Source organism: Ammospiza nelsoni, chromosome 4 (genome assembly GCF_027579445.1).
Source record: "Ammospiza nelsoni isolate bAmmNel1 chromosome 4, bAmmNel1.pri, whole genome shotgun sequence".
Taxonomy (NCBI): Eukaryota; Metazoa; Chordata; class Aves; order Passeriformes; family Passerellidae; genus Ammospiza; species Ammospiza nelsoni.
This window is the reverse complement of record NC_080636.1, coordinates 41,467,343-41,492,732: the sequence shown is the minus strand read 5'-3', so window position 1 is coordinate 41,492,732 and position 25,390 is coordinate 41,467,343. Positions and strand designations below refer to the sequence as shown.

At 47.2% G+C, this 25,390-nt stretch overlaps 1 protein-coding gene across 1 annotated transcript in view; it reads left to right on the top strand.

Annotated features, from left to right (window-relative positions):
- The window catches only part of FRAS1 (Fraser extracellular matrix complex subunit 1), a 105,490-nt gene that overhangs the window by 25,377 nt on the left and 54,723 nt on the right, over positions 1-25,390 (top strand). Inside the window, exons 3-14 of the mRNA XM_059470308.1 lie at positions 6,953-7,060; positions 8,366-8,458; positions 9,629-9,788; positions 10,292-10,425; positions 12,877-12,960; positions 13,557-13,658; positions 13,754-13,945; positions 17,127-17,216; positions 17,995-18,142; positions 19,907-20,050; positions 20,336-20,470; positions 25,138-25,281. Of these exons, the coding sequence (XP_059326291.1) occupies positions 6,953-7,060; positions 8,366-8,458; positions 9,629-9,788; positions 10,292-10,425; positions 12,877-12,960; positions 13,557-13,658; positions 13,754-13,945; positions 17,127-17,216; positions 17,995-18,142; positions 19,907-20,050; positions 20,336-20,470; positions 25,138-25,281 (1,534 nt within the window). The remainder of the gene's footprint in view (positions 1-6,952; positions 7,061-8,365; positions 8,459-9,628; positions 9,789-10,291; positions 10,426-12,876; positions 12,961-13,556; positions 13,659-13,753; positions 13,946-17,126; positions 17,217-17,994; positions 18,143-19,906; positions 20,051-20,335; positions 20,471-25,137; positions 25,282-25,390) is intronic.

Genomic DNA, 25,390 nt, shown 5'->3' with positions numbered 1-25,390 from the left:
TTACAGGGCTTCGATTTTAAATAAATATTTTTTTTGCCATGACCCTACACACGGTGCTTCTGAATAATGAAAGCAAAAGGAACTGTTCCAGCATGAGCTCAGAGACATGTGCAATTTGCTTCCTGCTGAATGCTGCCACTTAGCAATGGATAATATGGTTTATTTCTGACTGATGGCCAATCATGCTAATTAATAGACTGGTACTTCGTCTGCTGAGGCCAACCCATGCCCTGTTTCTCTGTCCATCTTTTATCTGCCTCACGGGAGGGAGTTTCAGTGCCTCACGGAGCTGCTTTTTATGCCTTCTTCTCTGGAAAGCCATGGTTTGTGATCCGTCTGACCAGCCTTTCCAGCCCTGGAGTTACTTTTTCCTCCCCTGCACCTTCTGGCCATGGCTGCTTCCCTGTTGGTGTTATTCCACAAGTTTTGCCTCTTCTTCCTCAGTCTGCTCACCACTCTTGGACAGGATAAGCTTTTGTAACCCTGGCACTTTCATTTCATAGAGAGAGGGGCAATTAGCTGTAGTTCTGCTGAGTTGTTTGGTGGGATTTTGTTGTCACTGTAAAAAAAATAATGATAATTTTTAAAGCACGTGTGATCCAGTGAATGCCAAGAACTGTGCTGCTTAACTTCTTCCCTCCTTCCCCTCATGCTGGCCCTCTTGATCCCAATGAACTTGATTCCACTTCACAGCACTGAAGCACACAAACACATCTATCATCTTTGTCCTCTTCAGGATATTTTAAACCTGATTTTGTTTTTTGGGCCTGTAGTTTCCGTGTGCCAGAGTCAATTAATTGACTCATTTGTAAGAGAAGGCAGCAAGGAGCCTGTGTTTGAGTCAAGCACTGAGGTGTCACCCACTTTCTGCTGCCATTATTTCCATTTGGTTTTGGACATAAGACTGTCACCTTCTTGACTCTCAACAGCTCCCAGTGAACCAGAGCAATACTGGAAACAGTTCTGGAGGACGTGAGGATACTCTGCACATTTCCTTATTCTACAGGCTTTTCTTCATCATTTTTGCTCTTTAGTGAAGCCTTTGCTCTCCAAGATTAATGACTGTGCAGGGGTCCTCTTTCCCTTTGGAAGGGAAGGGAGAACCACTTCATTAATCTGCTGCCCAGGGAGCTGAGATGGAAGATAAGGACATAAAGGGCTGTATTTTCTGGGGGCTGGAAGGGACATTACTGTGCTTGGACCCACAGTGACAACAACAGGATTTGAGGTGTGTAATTCCTTGCTTGGAAAGGACACTTCCTAAATATCCAGCCTGGAACTGGAGATAGCTCTACATTTGCTGACGTGGCTTGCAGAATTGCTCAGGAGTGGATTGTTGCCTTCAAGAAGTAGAATTAGAGTTACCTTTCACCTGGTGCAGAGCTTCTGAGGGCCATGACTGGTACTGAAGGAAATTTCCTTCCTCTGCTGAATCAGCTGCAAGGGTTTTCATGGCCTGATGGGATTTTTTTTTTTTTTTTTTTTTTTTTTTTTTTTTTTTTTTTTTTTTTTTTTGTTATTATTGTTAGAAAAGGGATAAAAGGCTTAGTCTGTCTTGTTCACTCTGCCCTGGCTGAGATGATGCAGTTAGCATGGCAGCATTTGGCCCCCCATAACCTGCATTCCAAATTGAAATCCCACATCCCCCTGGCAGTCTCACTTCACCATTTGACACATCTGTCACTGGCTGATGGCTGCTGGCATCCTGGTGGCTCTCCCAGGTTCAAGTTTGGAGCAAGCAGCATCACTTGAAGGGGACAGAACATGACCTGCGTCCAGAGCATCACAGAGCAGAGATGGGCACCCCTGCTGCTCCAGAAGTAGCCATTATGCTGTAATAAGTGCTATCATTAAAGCTGTGATCTAGTTTAGATTAAATTATTCCTTTGCCTCCCTTCTTTTCCACCGCTGTTCAGTCAAGCACTTTGGGTTTGACATCCATTAACAGTTTGATATCCACTCACAAGTCATTTTGGGGGCAGGATGTTTGAAATTTGCCAGTTGGCAGGTTAGGAGCTACTTGGGCAAAGGGGAGAAAAACCAGCAGGAGGACCCCAAATGTTATTCCTGCATGCTGAGGAGAATTTCTGGTCTGTGCTGTTCATCAAAACACACAACTGGGCATGGAAAAATTCTGCAGCATAAGAAGATGGGAGAAAATAGTAACTGTTTTTCCTATTTAGTCCATTTATAGATTGATTTAATGTGAGAATAAAATTTGCAAAGAGGCTGCAAGTTGTTTTGGGTGAATCTAATAGTGACAAACCAAAAGGCATTAACCTTTCTAAGGGAACACTGCTGCTCCCAAAATATTGAACAAAGACCTCTGTGTGCTGATTTAAATCCTGGTTAGAACCAATAATTTGAAACCATAGTTTTACATAGTGCATTTGGTTCATTTGGGGCCCTTTCCTGGTGTCTGTGTGAAAGATAGGATGAAGATTACAGCAGTACCTAAGTATTTGAAGAATATTTTGGAATATCTATCCCTAAAATATCTCAGGACTGCTGGGAAATGTTATTTTTAGACTCTTGATTTTTACGAGGCTGGTACAACTGGTGAAAGATTATCACAGTTGGAAAACGTGGCAGACTGTTGAACTGTGAAAACAGTACCTTGTTTTACTTTATGTAACTTCTTAATTCTCTGACTGGAAGAAGGGGAGAGCTGGTTCCCTTTCCTGGAACAGTGTGTTCGTGTTGCTGTGCTGTTAATCAAGCCCTGTGCTTTACCTTAGCCGCTCTGTGCTCTCCTAGGACATGGGACTGCGGCTGTTTCCACGGAGAGGAGCTGAATTTCCATGTGATTCCCGAGCCCTGTGTTCCCGTGTTGCTCTCTGGCTGTGGGCATGCTGGAACGAGCCCATTAAAACCCCCTTGTCAAGGAGCTTCTATTATCTGCCAGCAAATACCAGATCTGAAAAACACACTCAGCAGAGCAACAGCTCCCCGTTGCCAGAGATAAAACATCAAATCCAAACCCAGTGGACACTGGGAATCCTTTATGTGGCTCTGAATTGCTTTCATCTCCTCATTGCTCCACTAATGGGTATCCCCACAGACCATGCAGTGCTCTCCGTGCTTCCCCCTCCTTGGGGCTTCTCCTGCCAATTTTCTGGCATTGTCAGGTAATTGGAGTGGAAATGACAAATGAAAGCGGTGCTGCCAGGGCTCCTCGCCTGGCAGCCGCTGGGTGATGCTGGTAATTGTTACCAAAAGTGTAATTGCTCCGGGCTCTGCCTGCCTGGAATTCCTCCTCTGAGACACCCGATCCCTGCCTGTTCTCAGTTGTCTCTGGCACAGGAACGACTTGGGAGGTAAATCCCACCTGGCACTCGGACTTGGAGCTCCCTCGGGGGTTTCTCCCCGTGGTTTCTCTCCCAGGGGTTTCTCAGCTCCCTGCTCCCCAAAGCAGAGTCTGGGGCAGAGCAGCCTCTGGGAGAGTTACCCGCAGAATCCCAGAATGGCTGGGGGTGGGAGGGAGCTCTGCAGGTCACCCAGTCCAACCCAGGCAGGGTCACCTGGAACAGGGATGGGTCTGGGTGAGTTTGGTCCCTGGGCAGCTGTCCCAGTGCTCTGCCACTCTCATGGAAAGAAGCTCTTCCCCATGGTGAGGTGGGACTCCTTGTGTGTTAGTTTATGGCTGCTGCCTCTTCTCCTGTCACGGGGCACACCAAAAACTGGCACACCTTGGAGATACTTGTATGGATTGATGAGATTCCCTCTCAGTCTTCTCCAGGCTAACCAGGCCCAGCTCCCACAGTCTCTCCTCGTGGGAGAGGTGTTCCAGACCCCTCATCACCCTCAGGTGATTGGTGGCGGGCAGGACAAGCAGCAACCACCTTGTTTTTGCTGTGACAGCACAAACGTGCGGCTCGACCCCTGGCTGGCACAAGGGCTGCAGCTGTGCTCTGCTGCTGTCACCCTGCTGAGCAACTGCAGCCATGCCACCACCCCAGGGACCAGCTTCACAGGTCCTGCGTGCTGCAGGGGACACCCCAGCGCCCAGGGACATTTCAGGCATGGACTGGATATTTTCAGGGAGCCATAAGAGGATGCAAACCAGCTGTTGTGTGCTTCTTGTTTCCCCTGTCGCTGCACCAGAATAGCTCCCACAGTGTTATCTGGTGTGATGATATCCTGAATACATTACTGAGGCTTTTCACATATTAATAGCAGACTGGTTATTTGTGATTTGTTGGGTGGGGTGGGTTTTTTTTTGTTGTTGAGGTCGAGGAGGGACAGGTGCAGCTGTCTGAAGTGCTGATAGCCAGTTGAAAAAGCACTGCTCCAAGAGATTTAGGTCTTCCTGTGCTCTGGTTCATGTGACAGGGTGGCAGCAGCAAACCAGGAGCACTCACAGCTGCTCTGGGCTCCCTTTGCTCCATGTCTGCTCTTTGGAGCTTTTTCTTTGCTTTTACTGCTTGTTGTGTTCTTGCCTCCTACTTTTATCTTTTTCTAAATCCTCATCAGTATTCTCCAAACCCATCACACTGTGCTCCTGTGTCTCCAGTTTTATCTCATTTTGTCTTGGTCTGGCTGTCTGCAGGCTCAAAAGGTTTGGGAGCATTTCTTGGTTTTTTGGCCCCTGTTCTGCAGGCTGGCCCAAGTAATGTAGATGTATCTCTTCTTGCAGCGTGGTGTTTTAAAATTCAGTTGAATTAGGTATCATTTCTTCTTTTGATGTAGGGAAATCCAGGGAATTAATAAATTATAATGGCACTGCTTGGTGTTTAAGGAATCCTTTCCATCTTCAAAACGCTCTCTGCATGGTATTTCATTATTTATACTGTTAATTATATTAGTACTGGTAAGGAAAAAGCCCCTGAAATTGTCATTGATAAAAATACACTCTCAACAGGATTGGAATCCAGCACTTATATTGCAGCAGATAATTTGTCCAGTGAGGTGCAGAGTCTTGGAGAAGATGCCAGGCAGGTTTCCAGCAGTTCTTTGGGTCCTCCTCTATGTTTGGAACTGCATTGCCTGGGAGCTTTGAGGTGTCCTTGTGCCTGCTGGGTGAGCACCAACAAACTCATCTCACAGCAGGACAGATAGGTGGGATCCAGACTTTCCAAATTGGACACTTTAGGTCTGCTGCCAGGAATCCTAAGCTAAATGTTGAATTGTCCAAAGAGCTGGACACTGAGACCCGTGAAGTGCTTGGGAAACTCTCATATCCCAACAGATCAGGTGGTACTTTCCTGACTATTAACTAGATAATGAATTTTTTAAAACTCTGCAGGGAAGTGTTGGTTTTGATCCTCTACCTGGCAAAAGGAATTTAGAAGCAGCTGATTTGAGCCCACAGACAGGAGCCAGCCTGCTTGGGCTGTGATAGAAACCAGGGGAGGAGGAAGAGCAAAGAGGGGTTTTCTTACCACAGACCTGAGCATTTAAGTCTGAAAATGTGAATAAGGATGGCTCTGTGTTGACATTGTGCCATAAGGTTCCTTTGGTTATTATTTCATGGAGAAAATAATTTTCCTTTTTTAAAAGTTTTACTAAGCATGAGAGATCAGAGGTGAAGGCTTAGGAGAACCAAAGGATGGGGCACTGAGTCTGTCCCCTCCCTTCCCACTCCTGGTTACCCTGTGGCTGCCTTCCCTGCCAGCTTTCCAACACAGAGCTCTGCTGAAGCCAGCAGGATGAGTTAACTCCAGTGTAGGTGTTAGCTACAGCTTGGCACACACGTCACTTAACCTTCATTTCTTCCCTAACTGCACTATCAATCTGCTGGCAGAGATGATGTCAGGGTTTCTGTTCTGCAGCCCTGTGTGAGCCAGGGGAGAGCCAGCTGTGTTCCTGAGCAGGAATTACCAACCCTCTTTGCCTTGCCCAGGGGCTGTGCACCTTCTAAGGTCAGCATTGCCACTGATGTGGGAGAAATGCTTTTGGAAAGCAGGGCAGAGACCCAAGGAGGTTTTTTTTTGGTAATATTTTTGACCATCCCACTATTTGCAGATTGATGTTCTTGAAGTGCCTGAGCAAGTGGCCTGGTTTTTCAGGATATTTTTTCTCTCATTAAGCGTCCTAATGGGCCTTTAAGGCACATTTCAGTATTTTATCATTATGCTTAACAGTTTTAGTAGTTAGCTGTAAATGTGCTCGTGGCAGTCAACTGTTAATCATCCTTCCTAAGTCCTGCCTAGCACTGTGAGTATATTGAGGTAAATCACTACACGGTGTAAATGAACAGCAAGGTCTGGTCTCCTTAGAAAAGAGGCTGGATGACTGGGCTGGGGGCTGTCCATCCTACCCAGGAGAACATCCTGTGTGGTGCCAGTTTAGCCCAGTGTTTGTCTATACAACAGGGACAGGGATTGTCTAGCTGCAAGCAGTGTTTCAGCTGAGAAACTGATCCTCCTCTTGCCCTTTTCTTGTGGAGGCAGCGTGGGATCGTGACCTCTGCGGGGAGGGAATGGAAGGGGGTCAAGCACGGCTGGTGGAAACCCTTGTGAATTAGCTGTGGGTGTTCCAGCTGGGTGCACTGATGGAGTGGTGGTGACAGCTGTTTCCAGATGTTTCAGGCTCTCTGCATGGCCAGAGTCTCCTCCGTGGTGTTTGGGAATACATGTGCCCAGGTAGAGCAAAGCCCAGGAGCGGCTTTGCCTCAAAGCCACCTCTGCTGCCTCAGCACCACCTGGGACCACCCTGCAGTGTGGGCAGTGTGAGCCTGATCACAGGGAAGTTTTCCAGAGATGTTGTACTCACCTGGGGCTCTTGGAGGTTGGATTGTGTTGCTGTTGGAGCTGATGATTGGCCCTGCATGGCCTCGTCTTTCAGCTGTGTTTTGGAAGCTGCTGAGTGACAAGTGCCAACACAGGGCCTGAGAAGCGTGTGGGAGGGAGGGGCTCCGTTGCAGTCCGTCTCTGTGGAGCTATTTGAGAGATGCTGTCAAGACAGGACGTGCCCTGTGCTGCATGGGCCTGGTTTCCAACTTGCTTTGCAGAATAACACCTCCTGGAAGCCGGATTCCTGCCAGGACTGCCGGTGCCGGAGCGGCGTTGTCACCTGCCAGCCTACAGTCTGCAGAGCCCCTCAGTGTGACTTCCAGAAGGTAAGGGCTGAGTGCCTGTGGCTGCCCAGAGCCAGGCACGGGCTCTGAGTCCCTGCACTCCTCCTTGGAGTGACAACACATTGTGGGGGAAGCCTTTGTCCCTTTGGCTGCAGCCAGAGGCCGGGTGTTGGAGCAGCTTGATCCCACAGGAAGCCCCTGAACTGGGCTCCAGCCTCCCAGCATGAGCCTCCCTTCCTTTGGAGGTGGGGCTGGGGCTCCCTGGAAGGTGCAGATGGGCACTTTCCACTCTGCTGAGCAACAACAGAGCTGAGATTGTCTGTCCTCCAGTTTCTTCTTCCTTGTGATGGTTGCTGAACTTTCCTTGTCTCCTGCTTGTTTTTGTCTGGGTCTTCGTTAATTGGCCATGGGATTGGCCTTGCATTAACATCTGGATTGCTGGGGTAGAGTGCACAAATAGCAGTGAAAAAGACTGTTTTAAAGAGGCTGTCAGGATAATTATAAGGCTTTGTGAAGCAGGTTAAAATGTTTCCCAATATGACAGCACTAATGAGGAAATAATTTTGATTCTTACTGGTTTTCCCCATTATTATTGCTGTGTATTGATTAAAGCTAGACTGAACGAGTAGGAATTTTTGTGCTAAAGAGGAGGGAGATCAAGTGCTGTCATGGCACATGTAATAATGAGTGCACTAGATAAAATAATAAAAATCAGATAAATGAAAAGGTAGCTACTTTAAAGCTCATAAAGGGAAATAGGTTTATAGTGTCAAGCGAATCTGTGTGACTCCTCGACATGGGCAATCTCCAAGATAAAATGTTTAAGTGTTCCAAAAACATCTGGTCATTTAAACATTGAAAAGGATCACCAAGGATCTCAGAAGAAAAAAATCCTTTCATGCTTCAAGGCTAAACCACCAACAGAAAAGCAAGGTCAGAAATCATCGTCTTTCTCTATGGTTTATTTCTTATCTACTTATTATGAGATTTATGCAAATATGGCTGATCTTGTTTCAGCAACATCTGTCCCATGTTTCTCAGTGGCCTTTTAGTGAAGAACCTTGAGTTTTGTTTTTCATTCCTTGAAAACTGGTTCAGCTGAAGAATTCCCAGCTGTACTCTTGGGAGTGTAAATTCTGCTGTTATTTTGAGGGCACAATGTCAAACACACAAAGTGCTGTGCCACCTCTCAGAAAGGCAATGTAGTGCAGCAGCATTCTGTATTTCACCTGAAACCTCTCCTTTCTGAGCTGAGAGCACCAGGTCCAGCCAGGCCTCATGGCTTCACTTTCATTTTAGAGTCCCTGTTTGATGTCAGCTGCTTATTGGAATCCTGTCTCTTTTCAGGGAGAAGTGCTCCAAATAGCCTCCAACAAGTGCTGCCCCCAGTGTGCCTCCCGAGCCGAAGGATTCTGCCAGCACGAGGGACAGATCCACAGCGTGAGTGCCCTGCCCACTGCCTCAGCAGGGACCATCCTTACCTGCTTTTAGCTCCCTGTTTGCTGCAGCCAGTGGAGGCTGCTGAGCTGCTGTGCGGGGGAAGGATGGATCTCTGCATTTGTATCCTGTCACTGCCAGAGAGTAGAATTTAGCAGGAGTTTGGTCAGCAGGGTTTGCAGTTGCTGAGCAGTTGTGTGTCCTGCGTGGCTTAGTGGGAGAAATTCCCCCACTGATTCCTTCCCTTTGCTGTTTCTGTGCTTGGCTGAGGCAGTGCAGTAACATCAGAAGGGGAGCAAAGCACAGAGAGCTTGACATATTAGCTGTGCTCAGAGAAGCTTTCCTCTCAGCAGCCACCTATGCTGCCAGAGATTGATTGCTGCTCTGCCACCTGGGTTCTGTGTTCTGTAATCCTGAATTATTCACAGAGCAGGTTCTGGGATGTGGTTTCACCCAGGGGGGCTGAAAGGCCAAAACAATCAGAATAAGTGTCTGGAGATGAGGAAAAAATCAAGATTCATGGGTAATAGTTAATGAATCATGTCAAACAACTGGCAAATGTAGAAAAATGACTTAACAGCAAACTCAAGTCCTATGTGTGGTCTCTTACAGACTTTTCTGTTTCACAAGAAGGAAGTCAGGTCCAAACTCAAGAAATATGCTAAAATGCCCAGACATATTTGCAGGGCTGTGCATATTGGAGGGCTGTGCTCTCCACACCTGAGATGGATGTTGAAACCCTCTGTTCCAGCATGAGGCATGGCCAGCATGAAGCTGGTACAAGCTAAACAAAATCTGGAACAGGAGGGGTAGCATACCCATCCTCTTCTCGTGTTTCTTTGTGCCTGTCATTTGGTGGCACTGTGTTTTATCATAATACATTACATTTCTTCTTGTGCTATTTCTGCATTTTCCTGTGCTGTTCTCCTGCTGCAGCTTTTGTCTTTTGGCTCTTTTTGAGCCTGTTCTTTGGGCAGGCATCCCCACAAAAAAAGGTACGGATGTATTCGTACCTCAATTGCATTTCACATCCCAATCCTGCTGCCACGTGGTCAGAAAACCACTTTTTATCAGTGCCAGGCCTCATCCTGGAGAGAGGAGGAGCTTGCAAGGGGACAAGGCTCATTTCCAGCTCTCACTGTGCCCTTGGTTGTGTTGTTGTGTTGTGTGCAGCATGGCACGCAGTGGGCCAGCTCGGCATGTGTGCGCTGCTCCTGCGCCCACGGGAAGGTGACCTGCAGCCCCAGGACCTGCCCAGCCCTCACCTGTGCCCAAGGGGAGCTGCAGGACACTGCCCAGGGCTCCTGCTGTCCCAGATGTGTGGGCCCTGGTGGTGAGTACTGTCTGAGCTCAGAACCTCCTTTTAGCCCCAAATCTGGAAAGCTTTTCTGTTTTTGTGCAGTTTTGTTGGGGACACACTGTGATAAATTCCCTTTCTCTCCTGCTGCCATCTTTACATTTTTAATGGCTTCACTCATGGGCCAAGAGGTGGGGGCAAGCTTTGAGCAGGGAGCAGATGTGCCTAATGTTGTCCTCATTTTGGAGATTAAAACGGGGAAAGAAACCTCAGGTATTCCCTGTGCACGTGGAGTGCAAGTTCCAGAAATGCTTCTTCAGCTGTTGGGTGCCTTTCCTTGTAGAGTCCCAGTGGGAGTGATGCATCCAGAGCTCTTAACTCACAAGCCCCTTGGAAACTGGGGAAATTGTTGCCCTCTTAACCTGCTTTGGCAGTTTGGAATTCTGAGATGCACAGGAGCTGTGTTTTAACTATGGGTGACAGAAAGGGATGAAAGGGCATTGGAAAATAAACCTCCTCCTTGTTTTCCTGTCCCTTAGAGCCTTGCTCCTTTGATGGCCACGTGTTCCAGGATGGAGAGGGCTGGAGCCTGGGTCAGTGCTCCAGGTGTGTCTGCAGGGATGGTGCAGCTCAGTGCTCCACAGCTTCCTGCCAGCCTCTGCTCTGCAGCCAGGTCAGCACCCTCCAGCCTTCTGGGAATGCTCCTCAGCACCTCCCTTCCTGTGGGCAGCGTGCATTTCTCATGCTGGGGAGCAAACCAGCAAGCAAAGCTCCTGGGTGACAAGTGGGTGGTTTGGAAAAGAGATATTTGCCCTGCAGAAATGGTGTGGAGTGACGGTGAAGCCTGTGTGTCTGTTCCCTAATACTTTCTTTCCTCATAATTTCATTTTTATCATCCCTTTGCTGGTTAATTAGGCAAAAATTATGTATAAAGAAGCTACTTTTTGTTTCTACTAAAAAAAAATTGATCTGAAGTTGATCAGGAAATGTTTTTGTTTTTGTTGGGTGAAGGAATGAAAACACAAGATTTATAATGGGGTTTAACTTTACAAATTTCAATGTTTGGTTTGCAGCTGGAAAGCTTGATCTGCAGATTTTGTTACTTTTTTTTTTTTGTACAAGAACTCTAGAAGTGCATTTGAGAGTAGTCAACTGTGGGTGAAATTCCCCTTTTGCCTTCAGAAAAACAAGGCAACTTGAGCTGAAAGAAAAGTCTCAGAGCAGTGTTCCTTCTGTCTCTGTGTTTAGAAAACAACAAAACTGGGAAGAGGAGTTAGGCAAGCTCATGGTTTTAGTCCAGTTAGGAGAGGAGGGACACTGCTGTCTCCAAGGTCTTTGCTGTGGACAAGTGATGAGTTTTTACCATTTATGCAGGGATCAACACAGCCAAAACCCTACAAGACTCTACACAGCATTAACACAGGGTTAGGAAAGGCAGCAAACTGTTCACAGTACTCCGGACTCAGGGCAAATCACTTAGATTTTGGAATTCTTGTTGTTGTGTTGAAGGGTGTGACTGTGCTCTTTGGATCTTTTTCATGGGGCCCATGGTACCCTGGTTTTGGGCCCCTTGGTGTACTCCTTTGCAGCAGCATGCCTGGAACTGCTTCCCTGGAAATCCTTGTCTCTGACCTTGACTTTATGTTTTAGGGACTGCCATTTTTCAAGTATTTTTGATATATCCAATGATGAATCCAGGAGCTCCCTGAATGAGAGCTCTTCACTGAGAAAATCAAAAGCAGTACTGACAAACCTTTTTCTCTATTGATGCATTCCCAGCTTTCTGTTACTGGACAGATGTTTGGACAATTAACACTTTTTTTTTTTTGATAGATGAAACCCCACCTGTTAGTGTGTGTGTATGTGTGTGTGTTAATTGTGTTTTGCTTTGTCCTGAGATATTCCATTAGTATTCATTTACAAAGTACTGTGCATTAAAAGGAATTTTTGCCCGCTTTAGATCCCTCCTTTCCCACTCCAAGTGGGCTGGCGTTACCTGCTGAGCCATTGCACTAATGTTTAATCAGCTAATCATTAGGATCTAATTTATGGAATCAGGAGTGACTGGGTTGTTGCTGGGATGTATTTGAGAGTAATTGGGTAGCAGCATCCAAGTTAATGCAGCAGAAAGCCAGTTCTGATGGTGTTCCAGGCATTTCCTACCAAGGACATGTCCCACTGGAAGGGACATTAGCAGGGTGTGCAAAGAACCTGTTCTGATCTCAGCCAAACAAAAGATTTTCTTGCATGGGCCTTTATCTCTGTCCCTTCCTTTATTCTCCACTCCACAAAAGCCAAGACAAAAATTCTCCCAGGATTAAACTCTCATCTTCCATCTTTCTGATAACTTTGCTCTTCCCTAGGAGCTGAGCGAGAAGAATGCCAAAAATTCCAGTTGCATGCCACCAAAATACACAAAAAAGGTCCTTTAACTCTGCTGGAAAATTTTGCTTGGTAACTTTTGTGCAAAGTCTTCCACTGTTTCTTTGGGAACTCAGGGTTTGACTGATCAACAGTGCTGTTCCCAGCTGTAGGAACTGGGAGCAGTGGAATTAGCCAGGTTTTGGATGGTTGGAGTTGAGGCACACAGGAAAATTAATATTGGTGTGAAGTGCCAGCATTTTCCAACATGATTTAAATCCATCATAAAAAAAATTGAAATTGGAAAAATCCAGTTTTAAGCAAAATTTAGCATCTGCACAGACAGTATGGATGGATTTAACTAAAACAGTGCAGATGCCTGAGAGGTGGTGAGTGTAAATCACACCTTCAAAACTTCAAAATGTGGCAATTCCAGAAAAAAAATTCTCTCATCCATCTCCTGCTTTATTGTGCTTCCCTGCAAGCTGTATAATTAATTTTTTCCTCTATATACCTGAATGTAAACACTTTATGTCATGTGTATGAATTTATCTGCATCTCTCCATCTATTCACACCTCAGCTGCCATCTAAATAAGCACAGAAAATGAGGTGGAGAAAACATCTTTAAAGCCTTTTACTCTGCTCCTGTGGGGCCAAAACGAAGCCCTGAGTGGCAGAGGGTTATCCCATGGATGCTAAATGCCTGGAATTCCAAGCACTGATGTTCATGCTTTCTTTCCCTTGTCTCTGCCTTCTGTTTAGGAGGAAGTCATGGTTCTGCCTCCTGGAAAATGCTGCCCAGAATGTGTCCCCAAGCCCTGCTCGGTGTCGGGAAGAACGTTCCAGGTGACTTGTGAGAAACCACACCAAAACCACTCCCAATTTTTGGCACACCTCTCTTTTCCTTCTCCCCAGCCTCTGACTTTGTGCCAGCACTGATAGCTTACTACAAACACTGCTTTTTTCCCTCCTGGCAAGGCAGGAGAGCTGAAAGAAATCAGGACTTAATAAGAATTTGCTGGCCAAAGCAGATGAGGCACTTTCCTTCTGCATTTGTTTTGAAGGAGGAAAGCAGAAAGCACTGGTGGTCAAAGTATTTATAGCTTTCATTGTGTCATCTGGAATTAATTGAGTGCATTATTTAATGTATGTGGGATTTTCTGTCAATGATTCTTTTTGGCTAATAATAGTAGTTTAGGCCTCCCCAAAGCCACTAGCTTGCAATTAATGAGAAATACACATCCACAGTGTGATCTAGACCTCAGCCCTCTCCTTCCTGTTTGCTGAGCACGTAGAGATCAGCATTTTCTAAGGAAAGTTTATTATCTGATACAGACATGCAGAAGGAGCCATCATATTCCATAAGCAGCTCAGGTTTCTGAAAGGAATTTGGTTGTTTTCCAAGAGTGTTTAACAGCTCTATCCATGTTCTTTTTCAACAGCACGGGGAGCAGTGGCAAAAAAATGCCTGCATTACGTGTGTGTGTCAGAGAGGGGAAGTCAGGTGTCTGAGGGAGACCTGTGGCTCTGTCACCTGTGAGGAGGTACTGAAAAATCACCCACCTCTGAGAGCCCAGCTGCACTTCTGCTGTGCCAGGGGCCTCAGAGAGCCCTGCTCACGGCTGGGTGCTGTTTCCAGGGGCAGAGCAAGGTGCAGCGCCCTGGGAAGTGCTGTGAGGAGTGTGTATCTTCCAAAGGGAGCTGCTTGGATGGTGGCACCATCAGGTACCACGGGGAGATGTGGAACAGCACCCTCTGTGACTTCTGCATGTGCCAGGAGGGGGAAGTCACCTGCCAGGGAGCTGAGTGTGCCAAAGTGGAGTGTGCCAAGGTGAGAAAGGCTTTCTTCTCAAGGCTTGGGATCTTATTTTTTCCCCTCCCTTTTTTCTTGTTTCTCAGCTTGAGGCACTTGAAGAACCAGCCCTTGTTTTGTGCAATCCCCTCAAAAATATTTCACAGAGGATAGCAAACCTGGAATTTCCCATGCAAGTTTGCACAGTGGGCTTCCACTGTGAAGCAAATCCAGTTAATTTAACTTGGATTCCCTCTCATGCTGTGTCTGCCTGCTGTAGTGGAGGGTCAGACACACAGGGGATTCAGTGGTGATCACTGGACTTAACAGGAGCTGAACATGGGGAAAATGTGCAGGTCAGAGATGGTTTAAAGCCTAAGAAATGTCCCTTTTATCTTCATTCTGCATGCTGCAGTGGTCTTCAGGAAGGTAGTTGGACATGGAAGTCAGTGTTCTACTTTTCTTCATTTTTTCCATGTCACTCTCAGCATGGAAGTGAGGCTGGCAAGGTGTTTTATTCCCAGTGCTGTTTACTCCAAAACTAATACCCTCCCTGCCGGGTTATGTTATATTTGCTCTGCAGTGGATGTGCAAAATGCATTAGATAGGGTTGAATGCTTCCCCCACATGCTTTGAATTGGCTTTTTTTGTAGTGGGATTAGACTTCTGTGTTGTCTGTGACTGCACAGGCTGAGAGGATGGGATTGGTCATCTTGGAGAAGAGAACGCTTTGGGGTGACCTCATTGCAGTTTCCAGTACCTGAGGGGCTCCAAGAAACATGGAGAGACTTTTTGCAAGGGTCTGGAGTGACACAATAAGAGGTCATGGCTTCACACTGGGAGAAAGTAGGTTTAAATTGGATATTGGGAACAAATCCTTCCTGTGAGGGTGCTGAGGCCCTGGCACAGGTTGCCCACAGAAGCTGTGGCTGCCCCATTCCTAGAAGTGTCCAAGGCCATTTGTCCCTTCCAGCCCAAACCTTTCAGTGTTTCTGTGATCTGTTTCAATTGGTGGGTTCTTACCTGTTTTATGCCTACGGCTCCACAGTGTCAATGAGGAAAAGGGAAAGAATTGTGGCCTCCTGGGTTTTCTGCCTCAGTGGTGATGCTTTTCTGGTGACCCTGCCTGTGTGTGCTAACTCTTGAGCAGCAGCAGCAGCACCCTTGTGGTGTGTCTGAGGTCCAGCCAAAACCCAGCATAACGGTTTCACTGGATTAGCTTGTTTTAATGAGTGTTCAGAGGAGTAAAAACCCACACATGGGCTCCCAAATGGGACACAAAAGGGTGCACCAAGGCATAAAAGTGGATGTTCACCTGTGGCTGTGCCTTTGAAAGAGCCAAAATGCCCTGAGTGTGGGACCCAAAGTCACCCCTGGCGTGGTGCTGCTGCTGATCACGGGAGCTGAAACTGCTCAGAGAGATTTTGCTGGATGAAAAGTCGTGGTTGCCATAAAATCTCGTGCACTTGCAGCTGTCTGAGCGAGCTGCCTGCGTGCTCCTGGCTGTAAATTGGATCATTTACACTAATGATGATGGCCTGCTGTCAAGGCTCAGTGGGGAGGATTAGTTAATATTCATGCTCACATCTTGGGTACTGACAAAAAATATCCACTGTTCAGAAAAGCCAGGGGTGTCTTGCAGAACAACAGCTGGAGATGTTAACATGTAGGTTCAAAACCCCTCAAGTCATGTTCAGTCCTGGTTTGCCTCAGTAGTGCAAGGTGTGCATTAATTAATTACAAGAAAATGTTTGCTTAGAAAACAATGCCATGTTTTCTTTCTCCTTTGTATTTTCCTTCTAAAGTTGCAGATCTGTTTGCTCAGGCACCTGCCTCAATAAACCAGAGCCAGTGTGAAGCCAGGAGCTCTTGGATTTCTCTCCTCACAAGGCGCTATTAATTTCCTGGTCACATCCTCCTACTGGAAGTGTAATGAGGCCACAGATAGGAACTGCAAGCGGTTCAGCTCCAAACCCTTTCAAACAAACTCGCCCGGCAAAGTGTCCGTGGTGATTCTGACCTAATCCTCAAAAAGCCATTTTCAGCAGGCTGTGAGCATGTTCTCCACCTGGAATATGATCAATCTCTCTGCAGCAAAGCCACACGTTATCTCCCACAGCCTCTCCCTTTTCTGAGCCTTGGCAGAGCAGCACAGCTGCATTTTTTTGGGGCTAGGCAAGCTGTGTTCCATGGATAGCTGCACCCAGTTTTCCTACAGCCCCTGTTTATGGATGTGGGTGGGGATGGCAGGGTTTACAGTACACAGCAGTGACATGAGATCCAAACCCTGCCAAAGGCATTTTGGAGTAATTGAAGAGCAGAGATGTATAGAAGTAGCAGGGAGAGATTTGGGCTGTGTGTGGTCCTCAGAGACTAGGAACCAGGTGGTTCCTCCTCTGTTTCCCTGCTCAGGAATGCCAGAGTGTGGCCTGGCTTAGGTGTTCTTCCTTGGTGACCCTAGCAATGACCAGTGCTGCTGCTGCCCTGTCTATGTCCCACACAAAGATTGAGTGTGCCAGTGTGGCACAGGGAAAATGATCCTGGAACAAACACCCAACTGGCATAAATCAGAAAAACTTACTGGTAATCCTGGAAACCAAAGCTGTTTCTTGTGAGCTATGTCCTGGTTCCCTAGGAAAAAGAAATCTCTCTCTTTTCTAAATATTCAGCTTCCACTTGGGCACAAAGAGTCGTAGTGAATTGGGGCACTTTATTCCTTTCTCCTGCTGCTAAATTCTTATCTTCAAACTGAAGTTATTTAAGTGGAATCTGCGGAGCTGTACAGTTGTGACAAAGAACAGGCTTTTTCCATCTGGGATAAATAGAGCATGTGCTTTGAAATTCTCTTGGGGAAGTAAAAGTAGAACATTGAAAAGGAAGGTAAGCCTCTATGCATTGAAGTCCTGAGGTTGGCCTGGTAAAATCCCAGTGATCCATGGGAGAAAGGGGGAGTATTTCTCTGTGGGATTTGAGGATGAGATAATGGCCTTAGCGCTGAATTCCGAGGCCTTTCCTGGGGTTTATTCTGCAGCTGCAATATTGGCCAAGCACGTTTTCCAACCTCTGCCTACAGAGGTGAAGTGGGATAGGGAGAAGATAAGATGAAATTAGATATTGGAGATTGCATTCCAGGGCAAGAGCTGTTCTGCCTCGGCATTCCACAGTGGTTTTGGCAGTGTTGATTCCGTTGGAATTGCTGCAACCTTTCTCTTCTTCACAGGGTGAAGAATTAATTCACTTAGAGGGGAAGTGCTGTCCTGAATGTATCTCCAGCCGTAGTGACTGTGTTTACAAAGAGCATACCAAAGCTGTGAGTACCCTTGTACAGGATTGCAGCAGGGAATAGTGAGTTCTGCTCACAAAGGTTTGGAGGGGCTGGCTCTCCCCCTCTGGTTCTGAGAAGGATATTATTTGCAAGTGTGGTAGCAAAATAATCCATTAATATAGTCTGCAGATTGCTTTTGCAGTTTGCAGAAACACTTGTGTGCATCTGCTGCAGAATTTCAGTTTTCCTTGGTCTCCTCTGTGCAGCTCAATCAATCATTTTCCTTTAATATTTAATATCCCTACTCAGAGGTTTCCTGCACATTTCATAATGATAGTTGATTTTAATCCTATCAAGCAGAAGCTACAGAGCTGGGGCAGTCTGTAGCTTTCTGCCAATGTATCCCACTGATTATAATCTTCACTGCAGCAGGAGCCCATTATTAATATTTTCAAGGAACTTCCCTCTGTAGTTAAAGAGAAAAGAGGGAACATTGATTTAAATATTAAGTTTAAATATGCCAGTAGTGGACTATTCATTGCCCTCACTGATGAGGGCTGGAGCTGACAGCTGCTCCTTGCCAACAAAAGTGGGAAATGGGAAATTTAATGTTGTGGGGGGCTATTTTTTTAGACACTGAGCCTTTCTTTGCTCAGATCCCTTTCTCTGCCCCAGGTGAGGTAAAACACTGAGGTGTGAGTTTTTTCCCAGTTGGTCTTGGCAGAAAAGCTTGGTGAGCCTTTGAATTGCCTGCTGTCTCCTTTCCGTGCCGTTCAGCGCCGGCCTGGCACAGGCGGCTTCCTGAAGGCCTGTTCTCCTGCAGGCCGCGCAGCGCTGGGCCGAGGGGCCGTGCCGCGAGTGCGAGTGCCGGGACGCGGCCGTGACCTGCTTCCAGCGCTCCTGCCTACCCTGCCCGCCGGGCAGCCGGCCCCGGGAGGCCAAGGGACACTGCTGCCCCCGCTGCCAGCCAGGTACGGAGCCCTGCCTGCTTCTGGAACCCCTGCCGCCCTCCTTCCTTCCCCCGTCACCGCTCTCATCCAGCCCCCAGTCTGCAGGCGCTGATTAACTCTACGGTTTAGCTCTTAGATAAGTTTGAGGCTCCCAGTGACTTCCCCTGAAATGTTTTGTCTTTTTTCTTCCACTGCTCCTTTCTTGAATCCTAGCGTGAGTTTTGGAGTTTATGGGCTCCTGATTATTTCTTGGGAGTGGGAAGAAAGACTGTGCGCACACTGTTAATGCCACAAGCTCACCCGAGGCTGACTGGCTGCCAGTTAATAATTGTTTGGAAAGACTAGCCTAGCCTTGGCCTATATGATAATTTTGCCTATAAATTCCTTTTTCTCCAGGATATTGTCATTCCCTTGGATTTACTTTTCATGGTTGGGAGGCTTTAGCTGTGGGTTGCTCGTTCTTTTTGGTAGCTCTTCTTGTTGCAGTCACATAACTTTGGTTTTATCAGGGTGCTCCAGTTAATGCTTTATCTCAGTAAAAAAGAAAATAGCTTCACAGTTTAATTGTGCTGGAGTGCCCGGGCACATTTGCCATCTTCTTGTTTTAAAGCTTGTTATTTGCTGCATGCTAATGGAAATGCAAAGCACTAGAGATAGAAAACTGAAGGAAACAGGCTTTAGAAAGTTCTGATGGAATTGTCCTGGATTTTTGAGACTAAACAGCATCTGCACAGGCTGCTGAGGAAGAGATAGATGATACAGTATTCTCAGCACCTCTCCCTTCTCCTTATCAAGAATTGCCTCTGTCTGCTGGTTATCCTTGAAAAAGTGGTCATTTAGCTTCCATCATGGTAGCATTTTGGAAAACCTAGGCTTTGGAGTCCTGGTATTGGACATTCAGAGCCAAGCCTGCATTTTTGTGTCCTGAAAGGTAACTGACAGTTTCCCTCATCCAAACCTACTCTTTTCCCTCTGTGTTTCTTCTGTCTTGCAGTGGTGGGGGATGAGAAACAAATGCAAAGTACAGCCTGCAGCAGTTTGATCTGTGAGCCCAGAACACCAGCCCCTGCTGCATCTGCTTCCATAAAGCCAGCAAAAATTGATTGCTGCTTCTCAGAGATGTGCTGGAAGGAAGAGGGCAGAGAGAACCCACTCCTTTTCAGCCAAGAGAAAGCAAAAAGCCCTGGGCACTGCTATATTTATGTTAAAACCAGCAAATATTCCCTCTCACTAAGAACCTTTGGCTTGGAGCCTCTCTGAGAACACTTGGCTGGGAGCAGAGGGGCTTTTTTGTAGCTAGAGAAAAATTGTTCTGTTCTGAATCTCTCCACTTACCTGTGGCCAGGAGATCCTTCTGTGGTGCTGGGGCATCAAGGTTTTTGTGTAGGGGTAGCAGTCTGCCAGCTGTGCTGTGATCTGGCATGGACACAGAGTCATGACTTACTGCAGGGTTTGGCTTTAGGAGTCTCAAATTCAGGTTGCTTCGGGCCATTGATTCCTGGTGACTTACAATTTTCACTGCTGAGAAACCATGTGGACAGTGAATATCCCTTTAATCAACTGCCTAGAAAATCTGAGTCTCTATAATGGCTCATCACATACTGAATAGAGCAATAAAACATTTAGCCCCTTTGAAATAATCTAGTGTATAAAAACCCACTCCAAAGCTAGCATACCTTGCACCACCCAGGGAAACAAACCGTGAATTTCACTTGGGTTTCAGAGTTGCTTTCTTTTGCTCCTTCCTGGCTGCCAACACTGCTGTGTGTGTTGCCCCTGTGCCAGGTGGGTGCCACCCAGACTGTGTGAGCTGCTCCCAGGCCTCTGATCGCTGTGACTCCTGCCGGGACCCCAGGAAGCTGCTGCAGGACGGGCACTGCGTGGAGATGTGTGCAAGGGGCTTCTACCTGCACGGGGGGGCCTGCCTGGGTGAGTTCTGCAAGGGGCTGGACCCCCCTCCTCTGCTGCATGCTGTGCTTTGGGCTGTGGGATCCCATGGGCTCGTCCTGAACAGGTTGGGAAAGCATCCAGGCACGTGCTGTGCTGTATCCATGAGACCTTGGGAGGTTTCAGATGGAAGCAGAAGCAAATTCTTGAACTCTTGAGCTAAAATGAGGCAAAATAATCTCATTTTGTCAGACCGGGGGTGGGGGGGTCCTTCTGCATCAGGGATTTGGGATTGATTTTCCTTCTCTCTTTCCTTTCTCCTGGCAGCCTGCAATGAAACCTGCTCAGCCTGCAGCAATGGATTTGAGTGCTCCTCATGCCTGGCACCCCTGCTGCTGAAGGACGGGCAGTGTGTGCCTTCCTGTGGGGAGGGCTACGTCCAGGATCAGCTCCTCTGCACAGGTACCTCCGAGGACAAGGGGCTGCAGCCCTCTGGGATGGCAAAGCAGCAGCAAAACTTTACCTGGGCTATGAGAACCCTCTCTCTTGAGGCATCTGCTGTTGACATAGGTGTTAATGTTCACCCTTGAGTAAAGGAAGCAGTGAGTGAACAGAGAAACCAAGCCATGCAGGGTAACGTTGATCACTGCTTGCGGAAATATTCGTGACAATTCCTCAGTGGATCAGTTCTGTTGTGTGATTCTTTGACTTCAGTGCAGACTGCCTGTAAGTGCTCAGGATATGGTACTTTGATGTGTATAGAAAATTGCCTGCAGGGGTGGGGGATTGATAGAACTCAGGAAATACTTTCTGGGGAAGTTTCCTGCTTGGTTTTGCTGTTCACTCAGTCCATATCATGTGCTCTTCCTGGAAGTGCACTGAGCTCGCTGCTCTCAGGAAGCATTCTTACAAGGTAAATTGGTAGTTCTATAAAACACTGAGCACTGTCTAAATAATTTTTCTTAGCAGTTGGAAAGACTGAGAATAAGATTGGAAAGTTAGCTTTCTCTTTGATGGGACTATGACAGTGCTTTTATGAGCTTCCCTGGCTCCTTTGAAATACTTTAAACTCTTCCCAAACTGTAAAGCAGCTGCTTTTTCATCATGGCAGTTTAATTGTTTTCTCTAAAATTAACACTTTTCTCATCTTGATGTTGGCCTTTTTAGAAGGCTTCTAATTATTTCTGCAGTTCTGATTCAGCAGAGGGGTGGAGCAAATGCTTAACTTCTGAGCCATCGCTTCAATTTCTTTGGAGCTAACCCTCCTGCTCAGAATTAAATACAGGCTGAGGGCTTCTGGCACATTTCAGGGCAAAGCACTTTAGAGGGTAAGTCCAGCTTCCTTTTCTGAAGTGGCTTCCCTTGAAGAGCTGACTACTTGTTTCAGGTTGTGAAAGTCTGAAAAACCTCTGTCCTCCAGCAGCCACTACAGCCCAGGGTACCATTGTGGATGTATAAACAGACAAGAGAGACCCAGTCCAAAGGAATTTGTAGGCTTAAGTATCAAATAATCTTCTCCTTCATTTGGTTTTATTTTATCATTTACTTTCCACCTGCTGGTGGTGGTTTAATTGGCAGTGCCCATGTACTGCTGAAGGGGTAGGGAAAGGCTAATGTTTCATTTTATTGCTGGTTTGTAGATTACTGATTGTACACTCCATCCAAATTTGCAGTCACGCATGCTTGTGGCTGAATGTTGCTGGGAAAATTTGTTCCTCTTTCCTCAAGGGAATTGAACCAATTTGCTTTAGTTCTGCATGGCTGCATTTTCTGCATAAAGTCAAACCAGTGGAGAAAGTCTTAAGTTTCAGATGCTGTCCGTAATTCATGGCCATTCACTCTTTTCCTTGTATCCTCTTTATTGCTGCAAATCTCTAATCAGATTGTCGAGATGGGCCTCAGACTGCTCCAAAAGATTTTCCTCATAATGGTTTTAACATCTACAATAAGCATGGTACAAAAGCACAGAAAGGATGAACTAGACTGTGTTAATTGCTGTAGCTCCAGTAAACTCCCTCTTGAGGAATTTGCTCTGGACTTGAAAGAGACTTAACACCAGGTTTCTTGCTCTAGCCTCTTGTTGGAACACTGTTGTCTGCATTGTAGAAAAACACAGTGAATTAGCCTTTCCTTTTGTTCATGTTTTATAACAGCTGGTTTAATTGAGTCTCTTTTGAATTTTTGATTACAGTTGTTTGATCTCTGCCCTATTTGAATCCTACACTGGGGTTGTTTCCTGCCCCCATCCCTCCACTTGCTTTTGTGAAGAATTAAAACCATTAAGAGAAAGTAGAGTTGAGAATAAAAGGTAATAAGTTCAGTTATGTAGCAGTGGGTTTAAAGTTCACGGTTGAGTTTGTGTCAGGCAGAGTGGTGGGCTCTCCCTTGGCAGAAACAGAACTCCCTTACCAAAGGCAAAGCAAAGGGAAGCAACAATAAACTATGTCAGCATGGTAGAATGGAAGGGCTCAAAGGAGTCACAGTGTTCAATGCTCTCACTGCATTTTTCTTACTTAATTATTTATGTTTTCAGGATTATTCAAAAGCCCAGGCAGAACTGGAGTGTTCCTGCTTTCATCTCCCAAAATGCCAATGTTGAAGTGTGTAACTTGACACTAACAGACCCTGCTCGCTCTGGAGCAAGGCACTTGGATTCCTGCTGCCTACATGTTGCTTTTCCCTGCTGTCCCTGGGCTGTGGGGGATGCTCCAGGATCCAGCACAGCTCAGCTGAGCTTGCCCAGCTCCCAGGGAGGAGTGCAGGGCAGAGGTGGCACAGATCCATGGCACCCCAAAGCCCAGCAGTGCCTTTGTGTTCTTACTGGAATACCACTGGCATTGCCCTCCTGTTGTGGTCACACCTGGGAGGGTTTCAGGTGTTTGCAGAAGTTTGGTGAGCTACAAAAGAAGCCCCTACAAATCCCAACTGGAAATAGTCAGGGGGGTGGAATCAGCTTCCTGGCTGCGCAGTCACTTCTGTTGATTTATTTTCACACAGCCACTTGGTTGCTGCAGGCAAAGATGTTTGAGCTGACAGTGGCTCATGGAATGCTTCCATTTCCCCCCTGTTCTTTCTGTGGACCTGGTGCCTGGCTGCTTGGGTGAGGAGCAGCTGCTGAGCCTGGCAAGGATCCAGTGCTGAGGGAGCCAAGGATTCCGGAGTCAGGGTGTGTAATCACAGAATCAGGGAACCACAGAATGGTTTGGGTTGGAAGAGACTGTAAAGATTATTGTGTTTCAACTCCTCTGCTGTGGACACTTATCTCTATCCCAGGTTGTTCAGAGCTCCATCCAATCTGGCCTTAAACACTTCCAGGGATGGGGCAGCCACAGCTTCTCTGGGCAGCCTGTGCCAGGGCCTCACCCCCTCACAGAGCTTTGCCAAGGGCCAGCAAGAGCCAACTGGGAACTGTTCAAAAACACAGCCAGGCTGCCAGCAGGGAAAAGTGTCTCCTGGAAAGGAGCAGCACATCTAGGGAAGAATTGAGAGCTTTGCAAATGGCTGTGAATGTTCAGATGTGCTGACATACTGAGGCAGGTTAACAGGCAGGGGTCCCAGCTGTGCACTGGGAAGTCTGCAATTAAAAGATCCAAGTCCTGGCACCCACTCTTTAAAAAATATGTTGAAAGTTAGAGTGAGCTCAGAGAGGAGCAATACAGGTCTGGAAGGTGAAGTGAGGACATTTCACTGCTTAGAAATTTACAGCATGAACTCATACTCTGCAGTCAACTTTGAGAAATCATCCAAGCTGGAATGAGATGCAGGTTTTGTATCAGCAAGGGAAATTATCGACTGGAGCAGGAACTGTGCTCAAGCTCTGCCTTGGGATGGGATGGTTGGTGTTTGTGTGTTGGGATTGTGAGAGGAGGATCCTACCCAGTACAGGATGCCCAGGGTCCTTTTGAGACACCCCTCACATTGGGGTGCTCAGGAACCAGAGGAGCCACAGCATTCTGGAAAGATCAGGAAGGAGGTGCAGGGAAAGAAGATGCAGGAGGGTGAGAAGGACGAGAGCAAGCAGCTAATCAGGACAAGGAAAGGGAAAATAAACCAGGGTGGAAGTGTGGAGAAGGAGCATCCAGAATGCCCAAGGACCAAGGGCATGAGCTCAAATGTCCTGTGTCTTGCCGCCTGAACACTCCCTGTTCTAACCCCAGGTGTTCAGTTCCCTCTGTGGGAGATGGAGCTGATAGCTCTCCCCTGCCTAGGGCAGCAGGGAAATCCCCTGGGATGGGATGCTGTGCCCCTCTGTGCCATAGGACTCATGTATAATGTGCTCTCAGTGCTGTGGATGAGCTGCTGCTGTGCCTGCACGTCCCTGCATTGCGCTGATGCTGCTCACACATGAGTTTTTCTTGGGTGGCTGCAACTTCAGGGCAGTGTTGGCAGGACAAACATCAAGAAGTTCCCTTTTCTCCCACCTGCCACAGACTGGGAGCACAAGCATTGGGACATATTTGGGTGTAATTGAGGAAAAAAAAACAACCAAACAACCTTAACAGCTTCAAGAATTGTAATTTGCACTGTTCCTGCAACACTAGTAGCACAGGATTTGATAGGAGTCTGTGTCCCATATTTTCCCCAGGAATTACTCAGGCTGAGCATGTGAGGTTTCCTCATAAGTCAGTTCCTTCTGCACCTAGAAGGACAGCAGGAGTTGTTTCTAGAAGCAGGCTGGCTTGTTTTGCTTTCTGCCAAACCTTGACTGCAGCCCTGCAGCACAATTCTGTGCTTGTGCCTGGAGCTGGGTTACTGTCAGCAGCCACCCCGAGCATCTGAGTTTTAAGGAGCCTCTGATGGGATCTCTTCCTATTTCCCTTTGTGCTCCAGGGACTTTAGAGTGTTCCAGCACTCCTCCTGGGGTGGGAACAGCTACACCATCTTCTCTGCTCTGTGCTGCTGCCATATTCCAAAACGTACAAAACACAGCGGGGAGTTATCCTGCTGGGATGGCTTGGATGAAAGATTCCAACCTCAGAGCAGCAGTGGGTTGTGTTGGTTATTTTTCATCTTCTGTAGCAGTGAAAGGCTGAGCACACCTGAGAGGAAGGGCAGTGGTGCAGGCCCTGGGCTGTAAGGAGCTGCTTGGAGGGGGTTGTTGGCTAATCCTGCGCTTCTCTCCCCTGCAGCCTGCCATGAGTCCTGCTCCTCGTGCTGGGGAGCTGCTGAGAGCCACTGCCTGTCCTGTAGGGACCCATCACACGTGGTCCAAGCTGGGCTCTGCCTGGCCAGCTGTGCCCAGGGGTTCTTCCCAAAGGATGGTGTCTGCACTGGTAAATACCTGTGAGAGGAGTGCTCTGTGCAAGCAGCAATCAATATTTCATTTTGCTGTGCAGCAGCTGGGGCTTTATTCATGTCTGACAAGCCAGCTGCACCCTGAGC